Raw genomic sequence first — 17,788 nt, forward strand, 5'->3', positions numbered from 1 at the left:
GAGGTTGTGTGGCCGTTTGTCTATAAAAGTAACTCAATGGTAACATAGTTGCAACAGTAGAGATGGTTGAATAGTTGCAGTTTCTGTTAAGGAGGTTTCTTACGGTCCCCGGGTTGTTAAAGTTAAGAACTATACAGTCTCCTTCCTTGTCCTTGAGTAAAGGGCCAACCCACGATACCCTACGTGCAGATATAATCTCTCTTAAGATGTCGAATCCAACACCTTTGTGTTTAGTCAGCCAGTCTATGCTCTTATTTCGCAGTTGCACCCATGATTCCCCCTGGTCCTCCCTCAATGGTGGTACACCCGCTAGAACCAAAACAAAAGGACAAGCATCTGGTGGCAAATGTAGGGCTGGTCCTTGATGTTTAAAAGGTTTAATAGACCCTTGGGAGCCGGTCACCACGTTGTTATTAGCAGCAGTCAAGTTTGAAGCTGCAGTTGGTTTGATAGGACCATTGTTGCTGTTTGGAACAGGAATATTAGGAGTAGTTGGAATAACAACTTTCCTGGGAGCAGGTATAGGAGTCGGTTTTGTTAAGTTAGATTTATTCATAGTTGGCCCTCTTTTAGTAGCTGTGGGTTTGATTATTGATGACGCAATAGATGGGGATGAAGATGCAGAATTGCTCAATACCCCACCCAAGGTGCTGGTGGTGTCCTGTTTCTTTGATGACAGTATATTGTTTGTAGTTTCCAATTCCTTCAGGAGGCGATCTGCTCTAACTTGGTCCAAAATAATTGACCCCTTCCTTTTTATTTCCCCAGTCTTGACCAGATTGTCTAATCTATCCAGTCTTTTAAAAATATTATTAAACTGACAGATCATTTGCTTTTCAATCCGGTTAAAAATGGTGTCGACTATGGTTTCTATTATGTTCCCATTCTGTCTCGATAGATTGTAATTATCACCCATCAATGCAGTTTGGGTCCATATGGTTTTAGAATTCCCGCACAGGTGAGTAGTAGATGCATCAAAAATACTGTCCGTATCAGCGGAATCTTTATCCTCTGTAAGGACAGTTTGTGCCCCTGTAGATTTATTTTTATTCCACAGACTTTGCGGTGTGGGCTGGTTTTTGTGGAATAAGGGCTGTTTCCTTTTGTTAGCAGTTTGCTTAATTGTGCCTCTTTTGCGTTTTTCCCTCCCCGGTTTGTTACTACTGAAATCAGTGGTGTCCAGATTAATAACATCATCCTGTGAAGCTGTTATAATAGTAGAGACACTCGGGGGGCGGAGCTAGCCGGCGTCGATGGCGGACGCGTGAGCCCTCGGCTCCTCGCAAAGCTCCAGAATTATCCTGCTTAACTATCCTTGATGTGCTCGACTTGGCTATAGCTTGCCAGGAACCATCTGCTGGCACCCCGGGCAACGTTCGAAGATCCTTTTTGGCTGGCTGCAGAGTGTGAATTCCTGCACATTCCGGGGCATTGTGCCTGGTGGCGCGCCGGTGGCGGACTAGGCCGAGAGCAGCGGGCTATCCTGGTGAGGAAGCCGGGCGACGTCACTGTGCGTGCGGCCATAACTCCGGCGGCTGTCGCACGCCGTGCAAGCCGAGGCGCGATTGGATCGAACACTGGTTTGTGAAGTCCTACACCTTCCTGCCCTGCACTGCCCTGGTGGGTAAGGGGACTGGAGAAGCAGCGGAGCGGTGGAGCACCAAAACTGAGGCACCGCGCCACGCGGTGGGGCGACACCGAGCCCGACGTAGCAACCCGGCTCACTTGCACAGAACACGAGAGGCTGTGTCTTCTCCCCTGATACTGCGGAGGGACTGATTACCTGGGACAGCTGAAAAGGACCCTGGAAGAACGATGCGAACCAGGGGAAGATCTCCTTTGAACGGCGCCGTCCGAAAGGATCAGAGGTTCCGGCACCGGACACGTCGCCGAAGGGTGCGGCAGCGGCGCCGACCCAGGCCCCGACGGAGCTCCGGGACATGTTGGCAGCAATGGAGAAAGGCATTCAGGAGAGTATTGCGGCAGTGGGCACCAAGATAGACGCTCTGTCGTACCGCATGGACCGTATGGCAGAGCGTGTGGACAAACATGCGGAGCGCCTTGACATGGCGGAGCGCCGGCTAACTGAGGCCGAGGAAGCCCAGATGGAGTGGGACAAGGAGCGCAAGCAATTCGACAGACTCCTGACAGTCATCAGGGACAAGACAGAGGACCTGGAGGCACGTTCCCGCAGATCCAACCTCCGTATCACGGGAGTGGCGGAATCCACGCAAACGGGGAAAATGGAACTATATGTGGAGAAACTCCTGAAAGCACTCCTGGGAGAGGAAGTCTTTTCCCCCATGTTCATCGTGGAACGCGCCCACCGCACGCTGGGCCAGCAGCCCCAGCCTGGCTTGCCACCTCGCCCCATAATCGCGAAACTGCTCAACTACCGCGACCGGGACACTGCCCTGAGAGTGGCGCGAGAGAAGGGCAAACTCCAGCATGAGGGCATGAACATCTCCCTCTACCCGGACTTCACAGCCAAGGTGCAGGAGGAACGGCGGCAGTTCGCGCCCTACAAGAAGCAGCTCAGAACGCTAGGCCTGGACTACGCCATGATGTATCCGGCCAAACTTCGGATCAATACAGGTGGGAAATCGTGCTACTTCACGGACCCGAAAGAACTGCATAAGTCCCTTAAGACCTGGACACGGGAAAGGAAGGAGAACCGGAGTGGCCGGGAGGACGAGGAGGAGGTCTCTATGGAGGAACAGGACTAAATGGCGGCCGAAGAGGGGATCGATCCTCTACACACTAGTTGGATTACGAAACCGGACAATATGGGCGCCCCGGCCTTGCAATGGCACCTGATCCACGATTTTGGGACGGACAACCTGGTTACCCTATGGTGCTGGTAAGGGGGTGTGTGCCTCGTGGCAGTATACGCTGGGCCGGGGGAGCCGGCCAGAGGGGTGCTGAATGACACTTTTCATCATGCATTGAGCATTGACTCTTGAATGGAGCTGAGAGGGGGGCAGTACTTGCAATATCTTGGAACAGTTAGGGGTGTACTGAATTGGTGCACTCTGCCCTCGAGCTTTTGGTTGGTTTTCGCTCACTGAGGGGTGGGTGTCGGACTATTTGACACTACACCGGTAGGGGGTACATGGGGGGGGAGAGTGGGGTCTGTCTGGCCAGGTTGGGAGAGGTCGGCTGTGGGTGGGTAGCTGTACTTGGGGTGGGAGCTAGTCTCGGGGAGGGGAGGGGGGGTGTTTGGTTGGGGTTGTTGACGGGGTTTGCCTGTGAAGTGTGTGAATTGAAGTGTTCTGCTGTCCCTGTTCGCGAGCGCCGGAGGGCGTTTATGGGTTGGGGTGTCCTAATGTGTCCTGCACTATCCAATCTTACGGTCCAAGCTCTGAACCCACTTAGCAATGGCTGATACAACACCGACTTTGCATGCACACGCCCGGAATGAGCTGAATTTAATGACTTGGAATGTGCGGGGACTGAACGACTTCCGCAAAGTAAGGAAAGTCCTTAACTATCTTAGCAGACATCACATTGACATAGCTCTGCTGCAGGAGACACACCTACCACTCTCCAGCAGAATGCTCAAATCCAGGGGTTTGTCGGGTAACACTGTGGCGGCGGGTTTCACTACACATGCCCGAGGGGTGTTAATTTGGGCTAATCCGAAGTCACAGTTGCAGCTCATTCCAGTGCACTCAGATCCAGACGGTAGATATGTCCTGGCGAGATGTGTGGGTAAGGGGATGGACATACTGATAGTGAACGTCTATGGCCCTAACTATGACCACCCTGAATTCTATAAGACCCTGGCAGCTATTGCAAGGACGCACGCACAGCCTTGGATGTTGTGGGGCGGGGACTTTAACTTTGTGTTTGACCCATCAATAGACCGCTCTGCGGGCCCTGCCCGGAGACCCGTGGCCTCGGCCACGTACATGGCGGCTGAAATGATCAAATCTGACTTGCTGGATGTCTGGAGGGAAAAGCATCCGAGGGCGGGTGGGTTTACACACTATTCTGCATTTCATGACGTGCACACCAGGATAGACTACTGGTTGGCACCTCCCCTGGTACTTAACAACGTTCGCACATGCACAGTCCTCCCACGCACGCTTTCAGATCACTCCCCTATTCTCCTCCACCTCGCTACGCCCAGGAAGGGGATCCCAGCCTTCACCTGGCGGTTCCCGCCTTTTGCACTGCTTGACGAGGCCTTCAGGGGGGAACTGGCAGAGGAAATAGAGCAGTTCTTTACTACAAACATAGGCACAGTGGATGACTTCTTTACGGTATGGGAGGCATTTAAGGTATACATCAGGGGGGTGGCGATGTCGAAACATTCTAGTGTGCTACGATCCATTCGTAGGGACCTAACTACTCTGGAAACGAAGATGGCGGATCTGGAGGCAGAGCAGCTGCAGCTGGGCGGCGAGGCGGGAGACGGAGCGCTGTCCCAACTCCTGTCTGAGTTTCAGGCACTGGCGGATAGAGAGGTCCTTTACATGGGCAAATACGCCACGGCGAGACAATATGGGGAGGGTGAGAGGCCTGGGGCGCTTCTTGCACGCATGGCTCGCAACACCAGACGACCACTGGTCATAGAGGAACTGAGAACACCGGAGGGAGACACGGTGACTGACGAGGAGCAGGTACTCCAGACGTTCAGGAGCTATTATGCGGAGCTATACCGGACTAAAACACAGGGAGTGGAGGGTGAGATGGAGGACTACCTAGACCATATAGCCATGCCGTTCCTTAAGAACTCGGACAGGGAATTCTTAATGGCCCCCTTCCACCAAGACGAAATATTAGAGGCGCTGGCAGGCATGCGCTCGGGTAGTGCGCCGGGCTCAGACGGCCTCACGGTTGGCTTTTATAAGGCATTTAAGGATCTGCTGTTCCCACACTTAATCACCCTGTTTGATGCCATCTGCGAGAACGGTGAAATGCCGACCACCATGCGAGAGGCGCTACTCATCACCATACCCAAGCCCGGTAAACCCCCTGATCTCTGCGGCTCGTATAGACCCCTTAGTCTACTTAATGTAGACACCAAAATTTATGCCAAGGTCCTGGCCACTCGCCTGGCCCTGTTAGTACCCGGATTGGTCGCCCCAGAACAGTCCGGGTTTGTCCCGTGCAGGAATTTAACCTACAATATCAGAACAGTGTTAGGCGCGATGCAGCATATTAAGCAGGAGAATAGCGCATTGGCAATATTTCTTGACATGGAGAAGGCGTTCGACTCGGTTGAATGGCCCTTCATGGTTCGGGTGTTGCGCAAGTTGGGATTGGGCGAACAGTTCCTTCAGCAGGTTGGCGCGCTGTACCATCGACCCTTCGCTAGGCACCGCCTGGGTGACAGGGTAACGGACCCGATAGACATAAGCAGAGGCACCCGACAGGGCTGCCCTTTGTCGCCGTTGCTTTACGCACTGGTGGCGGAACCCCTGGCGTGCGCCATGCGGGAGTACCACAGCCTAGAGGGGGTTAGCTTCCCCACATATAAGATAGGGATATCAACATATGCAGACGACACGCTGTTGTACGTCAGAGAACCGGAAGTTAATTTGCCTGCGGTCCTCCGTGAGGTGGTCCGTTTCGGCTCGCTATCGGGCCTGAAAGTGAACTGGGACAAGTCGATTGCGTTCCCGCTCACTCCGGTGACGCGACAATTCGACATGGACTACCCATTGCACTGGTCCGCCGACTCAGTTCGCTACCTGGGCATTCAACTCCACTCGGACCCGGAAGTCCTCGTTCGAGACAACTACGGAGTGGCATATAACAACCTAGTGGATGACGTAGATAAGTGGATCCGTCTCCCACTCTCCCTCTCGGGTAGGATTGCACTAATGAAAATGGTGGTGCTCCCCCGATTTCTGTTCCTCTTCCTGAATTTACCTGTGGTTTTATCTAAGTCCTTCTTTCGACAGCTCACCTCGGTGCTGGTGAAACTAGCTTGGGGGGGGAAACAGCCCAGGGTTGGTTGGAAGACTTTGATTCTACCTTGCGAAATGGGGGGACTGGGAGCACCGGACCTAGAACGGTATTATAGAGTCGCCCAGGCGTCGCACTTATACTCATGGGTGCACGGCGACCCACGGACCCCGCACCTTATGCTGGAACGGTTGTTTGCGGATCCGCTCCCTCTACCTGCCACTGTCTGCCTGCCCACAGACCGCGCAACTGGCCGGATGGTCTCGCTGAAAGCGACCAACCACGCCTGGAATTGCCTGGTGCGCTCTCGGGGCTGCACGCTGCTTTACTCCCCACTGTTACCGGTGGAGTGGGCCCTATGGCTCGACCCGCTCGGTGAGAAGGGAGTGGTCAAGGCGCTGAGTTCTCTTGGTGTAACGAAAATGGAAGACCTGTTTGAGGGCGGTGTACTCAAAACCTGGGACCAGCTACCAGTCGCCGGGGCAGGACACACTCTCTTACAAAAATTCCAATACCACAGGCTCCGCTCGGCCTTTCGTGAACTACTGGGCCCGGATTTGGAGGAACCTGAGGAGATCCCGGAACTAACATATATACTGAAATCCACCTCCGCGGCGAAACTCATTACACAGCTTAACAAGCTGGGTGTGACGCAGCAGCGTCTGCAACCGTCGAAGGCCAGAGAGGCCTGGCAGGCAGACCTACAATCCCCCATAGACGATGGAATGTGGCGCTACTGCTGCACAAGCACGCGCAAGATTTCTCTAAACGGACGGCACCGCTTGGTGCATTTCAAATATTTACAACGAGTGTATTACACCCCTGCTCGCCTCCATCGCTATGGCCTTCGCACCTCGGCCGAATGCGAGCGCTGCCGGACTCCGACAGCTGATTTCTACCATTTGGCATGGCAGTGCCCAGGAGTGCAGGCATTCTGGGGGGAGGTCTTTGCGGAACTCGATCAAATACTGGGGGAGCCTTTGTCTCGTGCCCCTGCTTTGGCGCTACTCGGTTACTCGAAACCACTAGCCCCGGGACTGCGTCGTCTGGTGGACATGGCGCTGCTCCTTGCAAGGCGGGTGGTGGCGACCTGCTGGATGAGGGGGCCCCTCCCCACAAAAGCTAAATGGCTGAGAGACCTGCAGTACTGCTGTACCCAGACAGAACTGTATAGCGACCTTCTTCCGCCCAGAAGCAGGCCCAAGAATTTTTGGGACCTTTACAAAGGGTACAAACAGAGAAGCGAGGAGGATGGCTCTGACACCGCTGAGGAAGTGGAACTGCAAGATAGAGTAGTAAGGATCGAAGCCAGTACTGAACTCGGAGACACGGGGGAGGCGGGAATGGGGAGGCCCCTGGTTGACTGAGGGTGGCTGTGAGAACCCGGAGACGGGCTGCTGGAGGATAGTAGAATAGGGGCAGGTTTATAGGGAGGACGGGGTGGGGACACGGGGTAGGAACACTCGGGAGGTTGTATAGTCGGGACGGGTTAGGCGGACACACGGACACACACGAGCGGGTGGGGGGGGGAGTTTGTTGGGCGCTGTTTAATTTCTCATAGTAGACAGGTCGTTGGATCGCTGACTAGCATGTGGGCAACCTGATTGCCAGTTGACACACCACTACGGTACACTGCCTGTGTTGGGAGCCCTCGATTGGCATGGTTGTGCTGCTACCTTACTGCTTTGCCGCCAGGCCTCCGGGATGCTGGCACTGAGGCTGTGTACGACTAACATCTAACAGGTTCTGTGTATCCGGCGTCGATCCCGGTGTTCATTCATGCACATGTGATAATGCTGGTGATGTCAATGGCTTTGCTGTCAATAAAGATCTTTTGAATAAAAAATAAAAAAATAGTAGAGACACTCTCTGTCTGGGGGGAAACTGGGGATGTCACTGTCAGTGATGGCTTAGACATTGCTGCCGCTGATGTTATAGAGGCGGAATCTTGGGCTATGTAAGTGACAGTATTTTCATCATCCAAAATAGTGGGCACATCAACAAAGGGAGGTGACGATTTAACCACAATTATTTCCGGATTTATGTGAACGTCTCCATTGGTACAGCTAGTACTACTTGTGAAAGTCGATTTATTATTGGTGGAAAGGGAACCCATAGAAAACCTTCGCTCAGTCTCCACTATTTCATTAAAAGCGGAGTCTATCATTGACTCAAAGGAAGTGATGAGGGAGACAGAAGTGTCAACAGCCTTCTTTTCTGCATCAATGTTGTTGCTGTCGCCCATTTTGCACTCCAAAGTTAAATCTCACCTTTAATACAGAAGTTAGAGGGGTGGCCCGCCCGTCCACTGTAGTCCACTGACGGCCACAGACGGCCCGCCCTTTGCCCAGCCTTCGCCCCGGGCGCTCCCCGCGCGCGACTCGCGGGGCGAGAGGCGTTGCACTCTTTTTACGCGCCTCCGGGCGCTCTGCTGGCGTCACGGCCGCCGGGGCACCTGGGAATTGTAGTTCCCTGCCCGCTCGGCACCGTCGATCAAGGTGTCGGTGTTCGTTGCGCCGTTTCCCTCACGGCGGTGCTGGTGCACAGTTCTGGCAGCCCAAAGGAGGTAAGTTCGACAAGCCGTTTCCCTCACGGCGCTGCTGTCAGCCTCAGGAAGCTCCCAGTGCACGCTCGGCGCTGCACTCTTTTTACGCGCCTCCGGGCGCTCTGCTGGCATCACGGCCGCCGGGGCACCTGGGAATTGTAGTTCCCTGCCCGCTCGGCGCCGTCGATCAAGGTGTCGGTGTTCGTTGCGCCGTTTCCCTCACGGCGGTGCTGGTGCACAGTTCTGGCAGCCCAAAGGAGGTAAGTTCGACAAGCCGTTTCCCTCACGGCGCTGCTGTCAGCCTCAGGAAGCTCCTTTTAAAGTTCCGTTTTCGTTTCGGTTTTAGCGGTTTCACCTATGTTAAATTCCGTTTTCAGTTCAACATCCTTCAACACAGCACATGCAGGTTCTTCCGGATCGTCGCCATATGTTATAAGATGAATAAATGAAGAATAGACGAGGTGTAGCATTAGAAGGATGCTTTATTCTTCAGATAGTAAGTGTCATGGGGGGGACCCCACCAGGAGCAGCTCACTTGCTGCTCAGCCCGACTCTAACTGAATCCTCACGCTCACACACAAGCATTCCAACACTCCACTCATGCGCGCACCAACATTCCACTAACATTCATACTACTAATGGCTGAGCAGCAAGAACTAGACCACTACAACAAGTCAGGTATACCGAGGAGATAGAGAGGCTGGATATGCAAACAAAACATGGGAGACACTTTTGTTTGGGTGATCACAAATCAGGCAAGAGGTACCTCTAGTTTTTCCCAGCCCAGCCTGCTGTAAACACTCTAAGTGGTAGGGTACCTATGTATAACTTAAAGTAAAGCTTCCTATGCAGTGATACAGATACTACGTCCCAAAATACCTCCACCCTTCGGGTGGGCTTAAAATCCATAAAATCGCTGGATAGCCTGGCGGTGGCAGCCTTCCGCGAATCTTCAGCCATCACAAATGACCAATATAACTTTTTCATTGCAGCCTTTGAAGGAAAACCAGATGTGTCTAGGTAATCCCACAAGACGTGGAGCCCTAATAAATATAGGGTTATCTTCATATTTTTGAGCTGAGGGATTTTGTTAAAATAGTCGGCCATCATAACATCCAGCAGGGAGTCAGCGTAGTGGGCAAGTTCGGGGGTGGTCCACACACATCTCCAAAACAGCACAGGCTGCAAACGTCCTTTATCCGAAAACTTGGAGGTACCTAAGTCACTAAAAAGAGGAGAAATGCCTGAATAAAAAGATATTACCTCACTAAAAAGTAATCCGTTTTTTATATATAAACGAGAAAGAAGCGAAAAATGAAAGTACACAAATACAGCAATGCTATGTGGCTGACAGAAAGTAACCTTCCCAAAGGCACACCTGTGTTAACTTCTGTTATGCTTTAAGTAAGTGTTACCACTATGTGGATACCTATTGGGAAAAAAAGGCCACCTATGGCATTGACAGCTCGTTTTCCTGCAGTGCCTGACCAGCAGACTGACCGCTCTCCATCAGCGGCAATCCGCAATGTGCTAATCAGTGTGGGAAATGAAGAATCCATAAAAGGCCATTGATCATGACTGACATCCACTACTCTTGATGTCTTAAGGGGCTGACCCAAACCCTTTTCAATGTGAAGCTGTCTCTAGCCAGACTTAAAAAGCAACAGCGTTTGGTAGTCATGCAAATACTTTTTCTGCAAGATGTAATTTCTAAGAAAGTAAACACACAAAAATTAAAATGCGATTCTGAAAGCTGACAATATCTAAAAAACTGTGACCAGGTAGGAAGTCGCAAGAATGTGCTAAAGGGACAGCTTACCCCATTGCTTGATAATATTCATGTTGGATATCCGCCATTTAAAAAAAAATATCTATGTTACAATATGGAGTGTGCTTACGGATCCATATTACTTGGAGGAAACAGCTTAACACTCTTAAGTACTTGGGGCCAGATGCATGACCATTTTTGCATGTGTAAACGGGTTAGCGACCCATTTGCACATGCAAAAACTGTTAGGGCCATGTACAAGCCCTTTATTTGCAACTCGCTAAATAGGATTTGCGACTCACAATCAGGAAGGGGCGTTTCAAGGGCGTCCCTTTCTCATTGCGACTCGCCCCCCTATGTAAGAATGTTTTGCAACCGCAATTGCGGTCGCAAAACACTTGCAATTTACCGCCCTCTTCAAGAGGGTGTTAATGCAGTCACAAATAGGAAGGGGTCCCCAGGGGACCCCTTTCCCCTGTGCAAATGCAGGGGGAAATATTTTTTAGGGGCAGGCAGTGGTCCCAGGGAACCCTACCTGCTCCTAAAAAGAGAAATTAAAACGTTTCATTTTTCTTTTTTTATATGCATTCATTTTTCCTTTAAGGAAAAGCAGTCCCAGACATGGAGGTCTGCTAAGCCCAGTAGGCCACCATACCTGGGAGGGCCAGCCATTCCCAATGGGGTCGCAAATTGTGAGTGCCTCATTAATATGCATGAGGCCTGCAATTTGCGACCCCATTGGGAATCACAATCAGTGTCGCAAACACTGTTGTACATACCACTTTGTGACTCACAAATTGTGAGTCACTTTTGCGATGCAATTTGCGAGTTGCAAATTCCTCGGTCATACATCTGGATCTTGAATCCGAAAAACGTAATTGTTGAAAGTTTTGAGCTTTAAAAATATATTTGGTTAGATCCATATTCAGTTACCAAACATTTGCGAATGCTTGGTATACCAGCTTTCATTATTAAATACATTCTGTTAATTAGTAATATAAAGTGGTTAGTTCCTACCTTTGATGCGAAGATTGAAATGCTCTTGGTAGCAAGCTGCATCACATCCCAAATCTAAGATAATTAAAAGATGACAAAATCCCAAAAGGTATTTCTGAAAAGAAAAGTTTGATATTTAGAAAAAAAGTTAGGAAGGGGGGAAGGATTGTTATACGTGGCTCTTTCACAGTAGCTCCTGCATAAACACTTTCATGTGCAACACCCCACTGTATAGCTCACTTATGCCCTGAGTCTCTGCGACTGAAAATGTTCCCAATAAATATAATACATGTACTGTGTTGGGATAAAAAATGCCCGAGTGCCCTAACTGTACTGATGTCTGGATGCCAAATGCTGATTTTTGTTGTCATAAGCAAACATGCACCATGACATTGGCCTGTCTCACAAATTGCTGTCTTTTTGGACCAGGAGGAGCATCCAAAGCACTACCCTCACATGGTGGAAGGGCACTGCCTTCACCAGTAGTTAAGTAGCACAAGCGCAGTGGTTATAGCATAGTGTGTTGCCATCTGTAGGAGTGAGCATGCCTTTTTTAGCATATCTTACTGAAGTGAGGCCTACAGCCTCACTCATTCTAAAGTTCAGCTGCTGCGTGCTCAACTCATCCTTGGCGTACATCGCTTTGGTGTGGAGTGCTGCACAACCCATCAATGGTATACCTGCTCTGGCTGTATGCATGCCTGGGAAGGAAACAATCAGAACCCCCTAGCATATTGCGTTTTTGCAATTTGCAAAGAAATTGAGACGCCTGCACTTTTGTAAAAATCCCACGATTTGTACAAAAGAGCCCGCAAATTTGTATTAAAAAAATAACATGGGATTGACCTTTTCTCTTTATAGGCTCTGTGCTGTCATTTGAGGGAGTAAAGGTAGGGTGACCAACAGGCTAAGAGGCAGCAGAGCCACCTCCTATGCAATTAGCTTGCAGTGGTTAAGAGACTCTCCTTCCCCCACTCTCCACTGCACCCCTCTCCCCCCTCTCTCTCCTGTTAAACCCCAACCTTCCCCATGTCTCATCTTTCTTTTGTTTTTGCTTTTTTTTATGCCCCGACATCCCCCCCTCCCAGCCCCTGCTGCCTTGCACACGTCAAGGAACAGACATGTGCAAGAGCACACAAAGAGCATGTTTCATGTTTTAATCTGCTCTCTTTGTCATCAGATATGCTCTAATTCGAAGTGCTGTGCTGCTGAATACTCTGCAAAGTTACAGATTGTGACATAGCACAGTCTCCAGCAATGACAGAGCAAGGCCTTGCAGTATTTTTGTGGCAGGCACATTTTTTAGCTTTTTTTGGTCTCACAATTTGCCACCCATAGCTGCAAAATCCTGGGGGTCTGTACAATACAGGTATAATGCAGCACTGTGCAGTGGTGCTTGTTAAATGTTAGTGCTGGGTGTACATGTGCCTATGAGTGGTACAGTATATGTAAGACTCTGGGTTCCATTTTGGGAGACACATGACTGCTTGCGAAACACGAGGAGAGGAATCACCTTAGACAGATTTATGTATTGCTGCATTCCTGTAAGCTGGGTGGCACATAAACGTCAAAGGATGCTCTTTGTTTCAGAGACTGGTCACTGTGGGACTGGCAAGACACTTACCCTGCAAGGAGGAGCCGCAAGGAACCTCCATTTGCTTTGGTCATGCAGCTGTGTGTGAGGAACTCCACCACCACTGAGTGCAGCCCCCGGGCTCCCAAGTTGTGAATTCACCTGATTCAACTGCTGATGTACCAGGTGCCTGCGGACGGTGCATGCTCTGGGACTCTGCATGGTCTGAACGTGTATGTGCAGGTAAGACTGATTTCAAGCTAGTTGTCCCATGGGAACTTCTTTGCTACTTAGTGTTGCAGCGCCGGAACACTGTTTACTAAAAAAAGAGTCTGAGTGGTTTCTTCAGATTCGGACCACTAGTGGGGCTTACCCTGGATGTTGCATATAGTCAATGAGGCATAACCACTATCACATGCAGTGAGGATAGCTTGGAGTGAGGAGGTAGTGGGACCCAGGAAACTACCTAAAAAGACACTAGACCCCAACCTCAGAGGGGACTGTGTAAATATCTATGAATGTTGTTAGTGGTAATATAAAATACTTCGTTTTTTCACAAAAGTAAGTATTTGCCTGGACAATCCTCATTTATTGCTGCCTGCATGTTGAGGTGTTGGCCTGTGCCCCCCTTCACCCACCCCTCCGCCCAAGGGAGCGTTGGACTGCTTGGACTACGCTATTCCTTAGAGCCAAGTTGTACCTTAAAAAATACGTGCTTTACATTTGATTGGATGCTTTTAACTTGTCTGTGTTTTGCTGAAATTGTAACGGTTTATAATTAACCACACAATAAAATTGTTTTACTTAAGTACTGAAAGGGACTTGGCACAGTTGCTCGGGATCCATAGTAAGTGGGGGCATGGGACATCAGGAGTATAAATCCTCAACCCTCACATGATCTGTGGCCCTCTAAACGGGTTCTGGTATTGTATCACTGGCCAGATTTATAGAACTAAGGTTTTTGAATAGAGAGAGCTTCGCAGAGGACTTACCACTGATATCAATGTGTCATTAAAATGCTCATATCAGACTTTTTATGACATAGCAATGTCAAACACACAGGGCCATATTTATCAAAAAGTAATGCAGTGCAGCACTGCAATTCACCTTGCTGCGCTGCATTACAGGTACACGGAAGGAATGCACCATATTTATCACAATACGGCGCAGTCCTGCCTTTTACCAGTGCTAGCTGCAAACAGAACAGAGAGAAGGAATGCTGAAATAATCAAACATTCACCCCCAGTCACAGATCTGGGTTAAATCCATTTTTTTTCATGCCACCCCATTCAAGGTTAGACCCAGCCATATGCAAATCAGTCTAGACCCTGTTCCCCTTGGGAACAGTCCAGCCCGAACTGCCAGACCAGGTCTTCCCTAGACCAGAAACAAGCATCCTGGGGACAATTTCAGGGTAATACCCCTCATCAGCTTGAATCTGGAGGAGTTGCGAGTACAGGATCCGATTCTGGGCATACCCTTTCCACTTGGGGCAACAAACACAAACTGTGCATATGATGGACGGAATCCTGAATTATTTAAATATTCACCCCCTGTCATGGATCTGGGCTATATCCATTGGTTTTTTGCATGCCACATCATTCGAGTTTAGACACAGCTATGTGCAAATCAGTCTTGACCCTGTACCCCCAGAAACAGTCCACCCAAACTGCCAGGCCAGGTCTTCATTGGCTCAGAAACAAGCATTCAGGGACCGCTTTTGGGGTAACACCCCTAATCAGCCAGGCTAGCTTGAATCTGGTGGTGTAGCAAACAGACAACCCACCTCTGGGCATGCCCTGCGAACTTAGGGTGACAAATGCGAACAGATGATGGACGGAATTCTGAAATAACCAAACATTCACCCTCAGTCACAGATCTGTCATTTGTGTGCACGCAAAACCATTCGAGTTTAGGCTTAGCCATATGCAAATCAGTCTTGACCCTATTCCCCTTAGGAACAGTCCAGCCCGAACAGCCAGACCAAGTCTTGCCTGAACCAGAACCAAGCATCCTGGGACCAGTTTTGGGGTGACACCCCTCATCAGCCAGGCTAGCTGGAATCTGGTGGCGTAGCGAGCACGGGACCCACGTCTGGGCATACCTTTCACACTTGGGACGACAAATGCAAACAACACAGATGATGGAAGGAATGCTGAATTAATCAAACATTCTCCCCCAGAAACAGCGCTGGCGCACAATGTGCTGCATAGCATCAACACAGGCACTCTTCCACCATTGGGCAAGGGTACCTGCGTTGCAAGTAGGATTGTTTTTGTGCATTTAGGAACACTTTCCGGCACAAAAAGAATCCCCAGAGACATTTCCTCTTTCTATGTGTGCCTCTGAATGCAGACCACACAGAAAGAAGGAAAGCGCAGAGAAATAATATTTCTCATCGTTACGCCTCCACTGAGAAAAGCATAGCAGTTTGGCGCATTCCCAGATCTACCAGTAATGGTAAATTTGGGAATGCATCAAAATCCATGAGTGTTGCGTGGGAACACCCCAGCACCACCCATGGAATGCCTCCCAGGGGCAGAGTAACGCAATGCAGCAATTTGCACTGAATTGCGTTACTTTCGATTTATCAAACCCCTCAGGGCCACAGAAGGGGGCCTTGCATGGCTCGATAAATAGCATTTTAGGAGATGTTTTGCTTTTGTACCACGTTGTGTGGTGCAAAAATGACGCAACCCCTTGATAAATTTGCCCGACAATGTTCTTATACATACAAAGTCACATGAATGCGGTGGTGGTGATTGTAGTGGTGATGGTGCTGGGATTGTAATTGATTAATTGATAGTAGTAGTAGTTGTGATGACGGTAATAGTGATGGGGATGGTAAACGTGATAGTGATAGTAATGGTGATACAAGAGGTGGGGGTGTTGGTAATAATAGTGGTGGTAGCAGTAGTAGCAAATAATGGCTGGTTCTTGGACCGACTTGAGCTGCGGTGAAATGATAACAAGGAAGGGAGGACAGAGAAGAAGCCTGACTTACAAACAGTAGACACAGGAAAACTCGTGATGGGACAGCACCAGTGATTGCAGTAAACATGTCCCTCAGCAATGGGGCCCAGAGCTGGTTGTGCAACAAGCATCACAGATGAGCATTAGTCTGCCTCTTGGTGCCTGTCTCTTCTCCCAGTGAAAGCTGATACTAAGCATGCGAAACCCCCTGTCTCCCGCTTGCTGACAACCTAGACAAATAATGGCTGAGTTAATGAAAAAACTCAACTGACTGTGAAGAAAACAGTTAATAATGAAGGTGGCTGACCATCCCCCTCTCTGTGTGCTGTGAGCTGAAATCCATTGTGAATGGCATGCAAACAAAGCAGTGAGTGAAAGAGGCTGAACCAAATGCACCTTTCTGTGTGTAGCATCACTAGGAATAGGACATATTCACTTTGGAGATAACAAAATGGAGGCCAGTCAGCTAAATCCGCCTCTAGCTGGACCTAGAAAAGAGCATGTTTTGTAACCTAGACGTTTCATAACAAGGGTTATTTTACTTCTACTTCCAGCTAGTCGTTGCATATTTTAAATATCACTAAAACGGCTAATTAATTTGTGACTGCGTCACCTCATTCAGGTTGTCTGTCTTGTTTTTCTTAAAAGACGATTCGCAGTGCGTTGTTTAAAAAAAGAAAATACTCATGTGATGTATTCAAGATATTCTATTTCGGCTTATTTAGGAGAGGGTCTTTCCTATCAGAAATCTGCATTTACAAAACATACCCAAGCAAAGTCACTGAAATCAAAGTACATAACAGAACACTTATGCCGAATGTGCAAACTGGGATGTGGTATGAACTTACACTAATGTGACTCCTCATTACTTAACGTAAGGATTCTTTATTTTGCTCCTATATTGCAGTTGGCAATACTATTTTGTCAATTCTTGAATTCTGCCTCTGCAGATAGAGTATAATCAATGATTTTTACTGCCGCACTTCGGGGCAAAAAAACAAAATAGAGTAACTAATATAACATGCTATTTTTAACATGGCAGGAAAAGTGCCTCAGTACAATCTCATTAAGGTCATAGATGTACGTTTTAATTTAAAAAAGTGAGAAAAGAAGATTTAAATGTGACTTACCATGATCCAGGAAAGCAGTTTCTTCCAGAGTTAGAACTGTTTTAGTCGACGTGCTCCTCTGTTGCTTATGATCAGTGATGTATATAGGCTCTGCGGTTTTTAGCAATCCCTTGAGTTATACAGATTAAAAAAACACAAGATTTATGAGTTTTTGCTGTTAAAGGAGAAACTATGTTTATTTGAGCTTTGTCAGCACTAATCTTTCCCCAAAGGATTTATGCATTTATTTACTGGTGAGTAGAAGGGCAATATAAACCCCTGATTGATATTGATAGACACGATCAACTGAAGTAGTCTGTGGTTGTGAAGACGGATCACTGACAGAATATCGGCGGACAGAATATCGAGCTACATGAATATGGAGTCTACAATACCGATGGACAGAATATCGACAGCCTATCTCTTCAATGGTAAGAGTACAGAAATATCGAAACCAAAACATTGTTAATTAATAAAAACATAGGGCATCATTAGGATTGCGGTGAATCCGCATCCTCCGGGCAGGCGGTAGCCACCGCCGGCCCAGAGGATGCGGACTCTACGCTGCTGTGAAAGGAAAGACCCCCGCCAGATTGGGATGGCAGGGGGGTCATCCGCAGACGTGAAGCCCGTCCGCCGCTTTTCCACCGCGGTCCCGCGGGGGCGGAAAAGCTCTGATATGGTGGCGGTGTCTATCAGACACCGCCAGTCGTATTAAGATGCATGCAGGAACATGCTTTTCCACGGCGGGTTTTCCGCTGTGGAAAAGCATGTGGTCTTTGGCGTTTGGTGGCCCGTTGCGGGCCCTCAGAGTGTCAGGGGTGGGGGGTGCACATGGGGGGTACCTATGGTACCCCCCCAGCATTTACATGCACAAAGCCGCAGGCACCGCGTGGTGTCTGCCGGTT

General features: G+C 49.3%; 1 protein-coding gene across 1 annotated transcript in view; it reads right to left on the reverse strand.

The window, feature by feature from the left end:
* Nucleotides 1-17,011, reverse strand: part of LOC147663373 (beta-microseminoprotein-like) — a 118,076-nt gene extending 101,065 nt beyond the window's left edge. Inside the window, exons 1-2 of the mRNA XM_086950489.1 lie at nt 16,902-17,011; nt 11,247-11,340 (exon numbers count right to left, since the gene is read on the reverse strand). Coding sequence (XP_086806615.1) covers nt 11,247-11,340; nt 16,902-16,904 — 97 coding nt within the window. The 5' untranslated portion in view covers nt 16,905-17,011. The remainder of the gene's footprint in view (nt 1-11,246; nt 11,341-16,901) is intronic.
* Between the last annotated feature and the right edge of the window lie 777 nt (nt 17,012-17,788).

This window comes from Lissotriton vulgaris, unplaced genomic scaffold (assembly GCF_964263255.1).
Source record: "Lissotriton vulgaris unplaced genomic scaffold, aLisVul1.2 SCAFFOLD_1460, whole genome shotgun sequence".
In the NCBI taxonomy this organism is placed as follows: Eukaryota; Metazoa; Chordata; class Amphibia; order Caudata; family Salamandridae; genus Lissotriton; species Lissotriton vulgaris.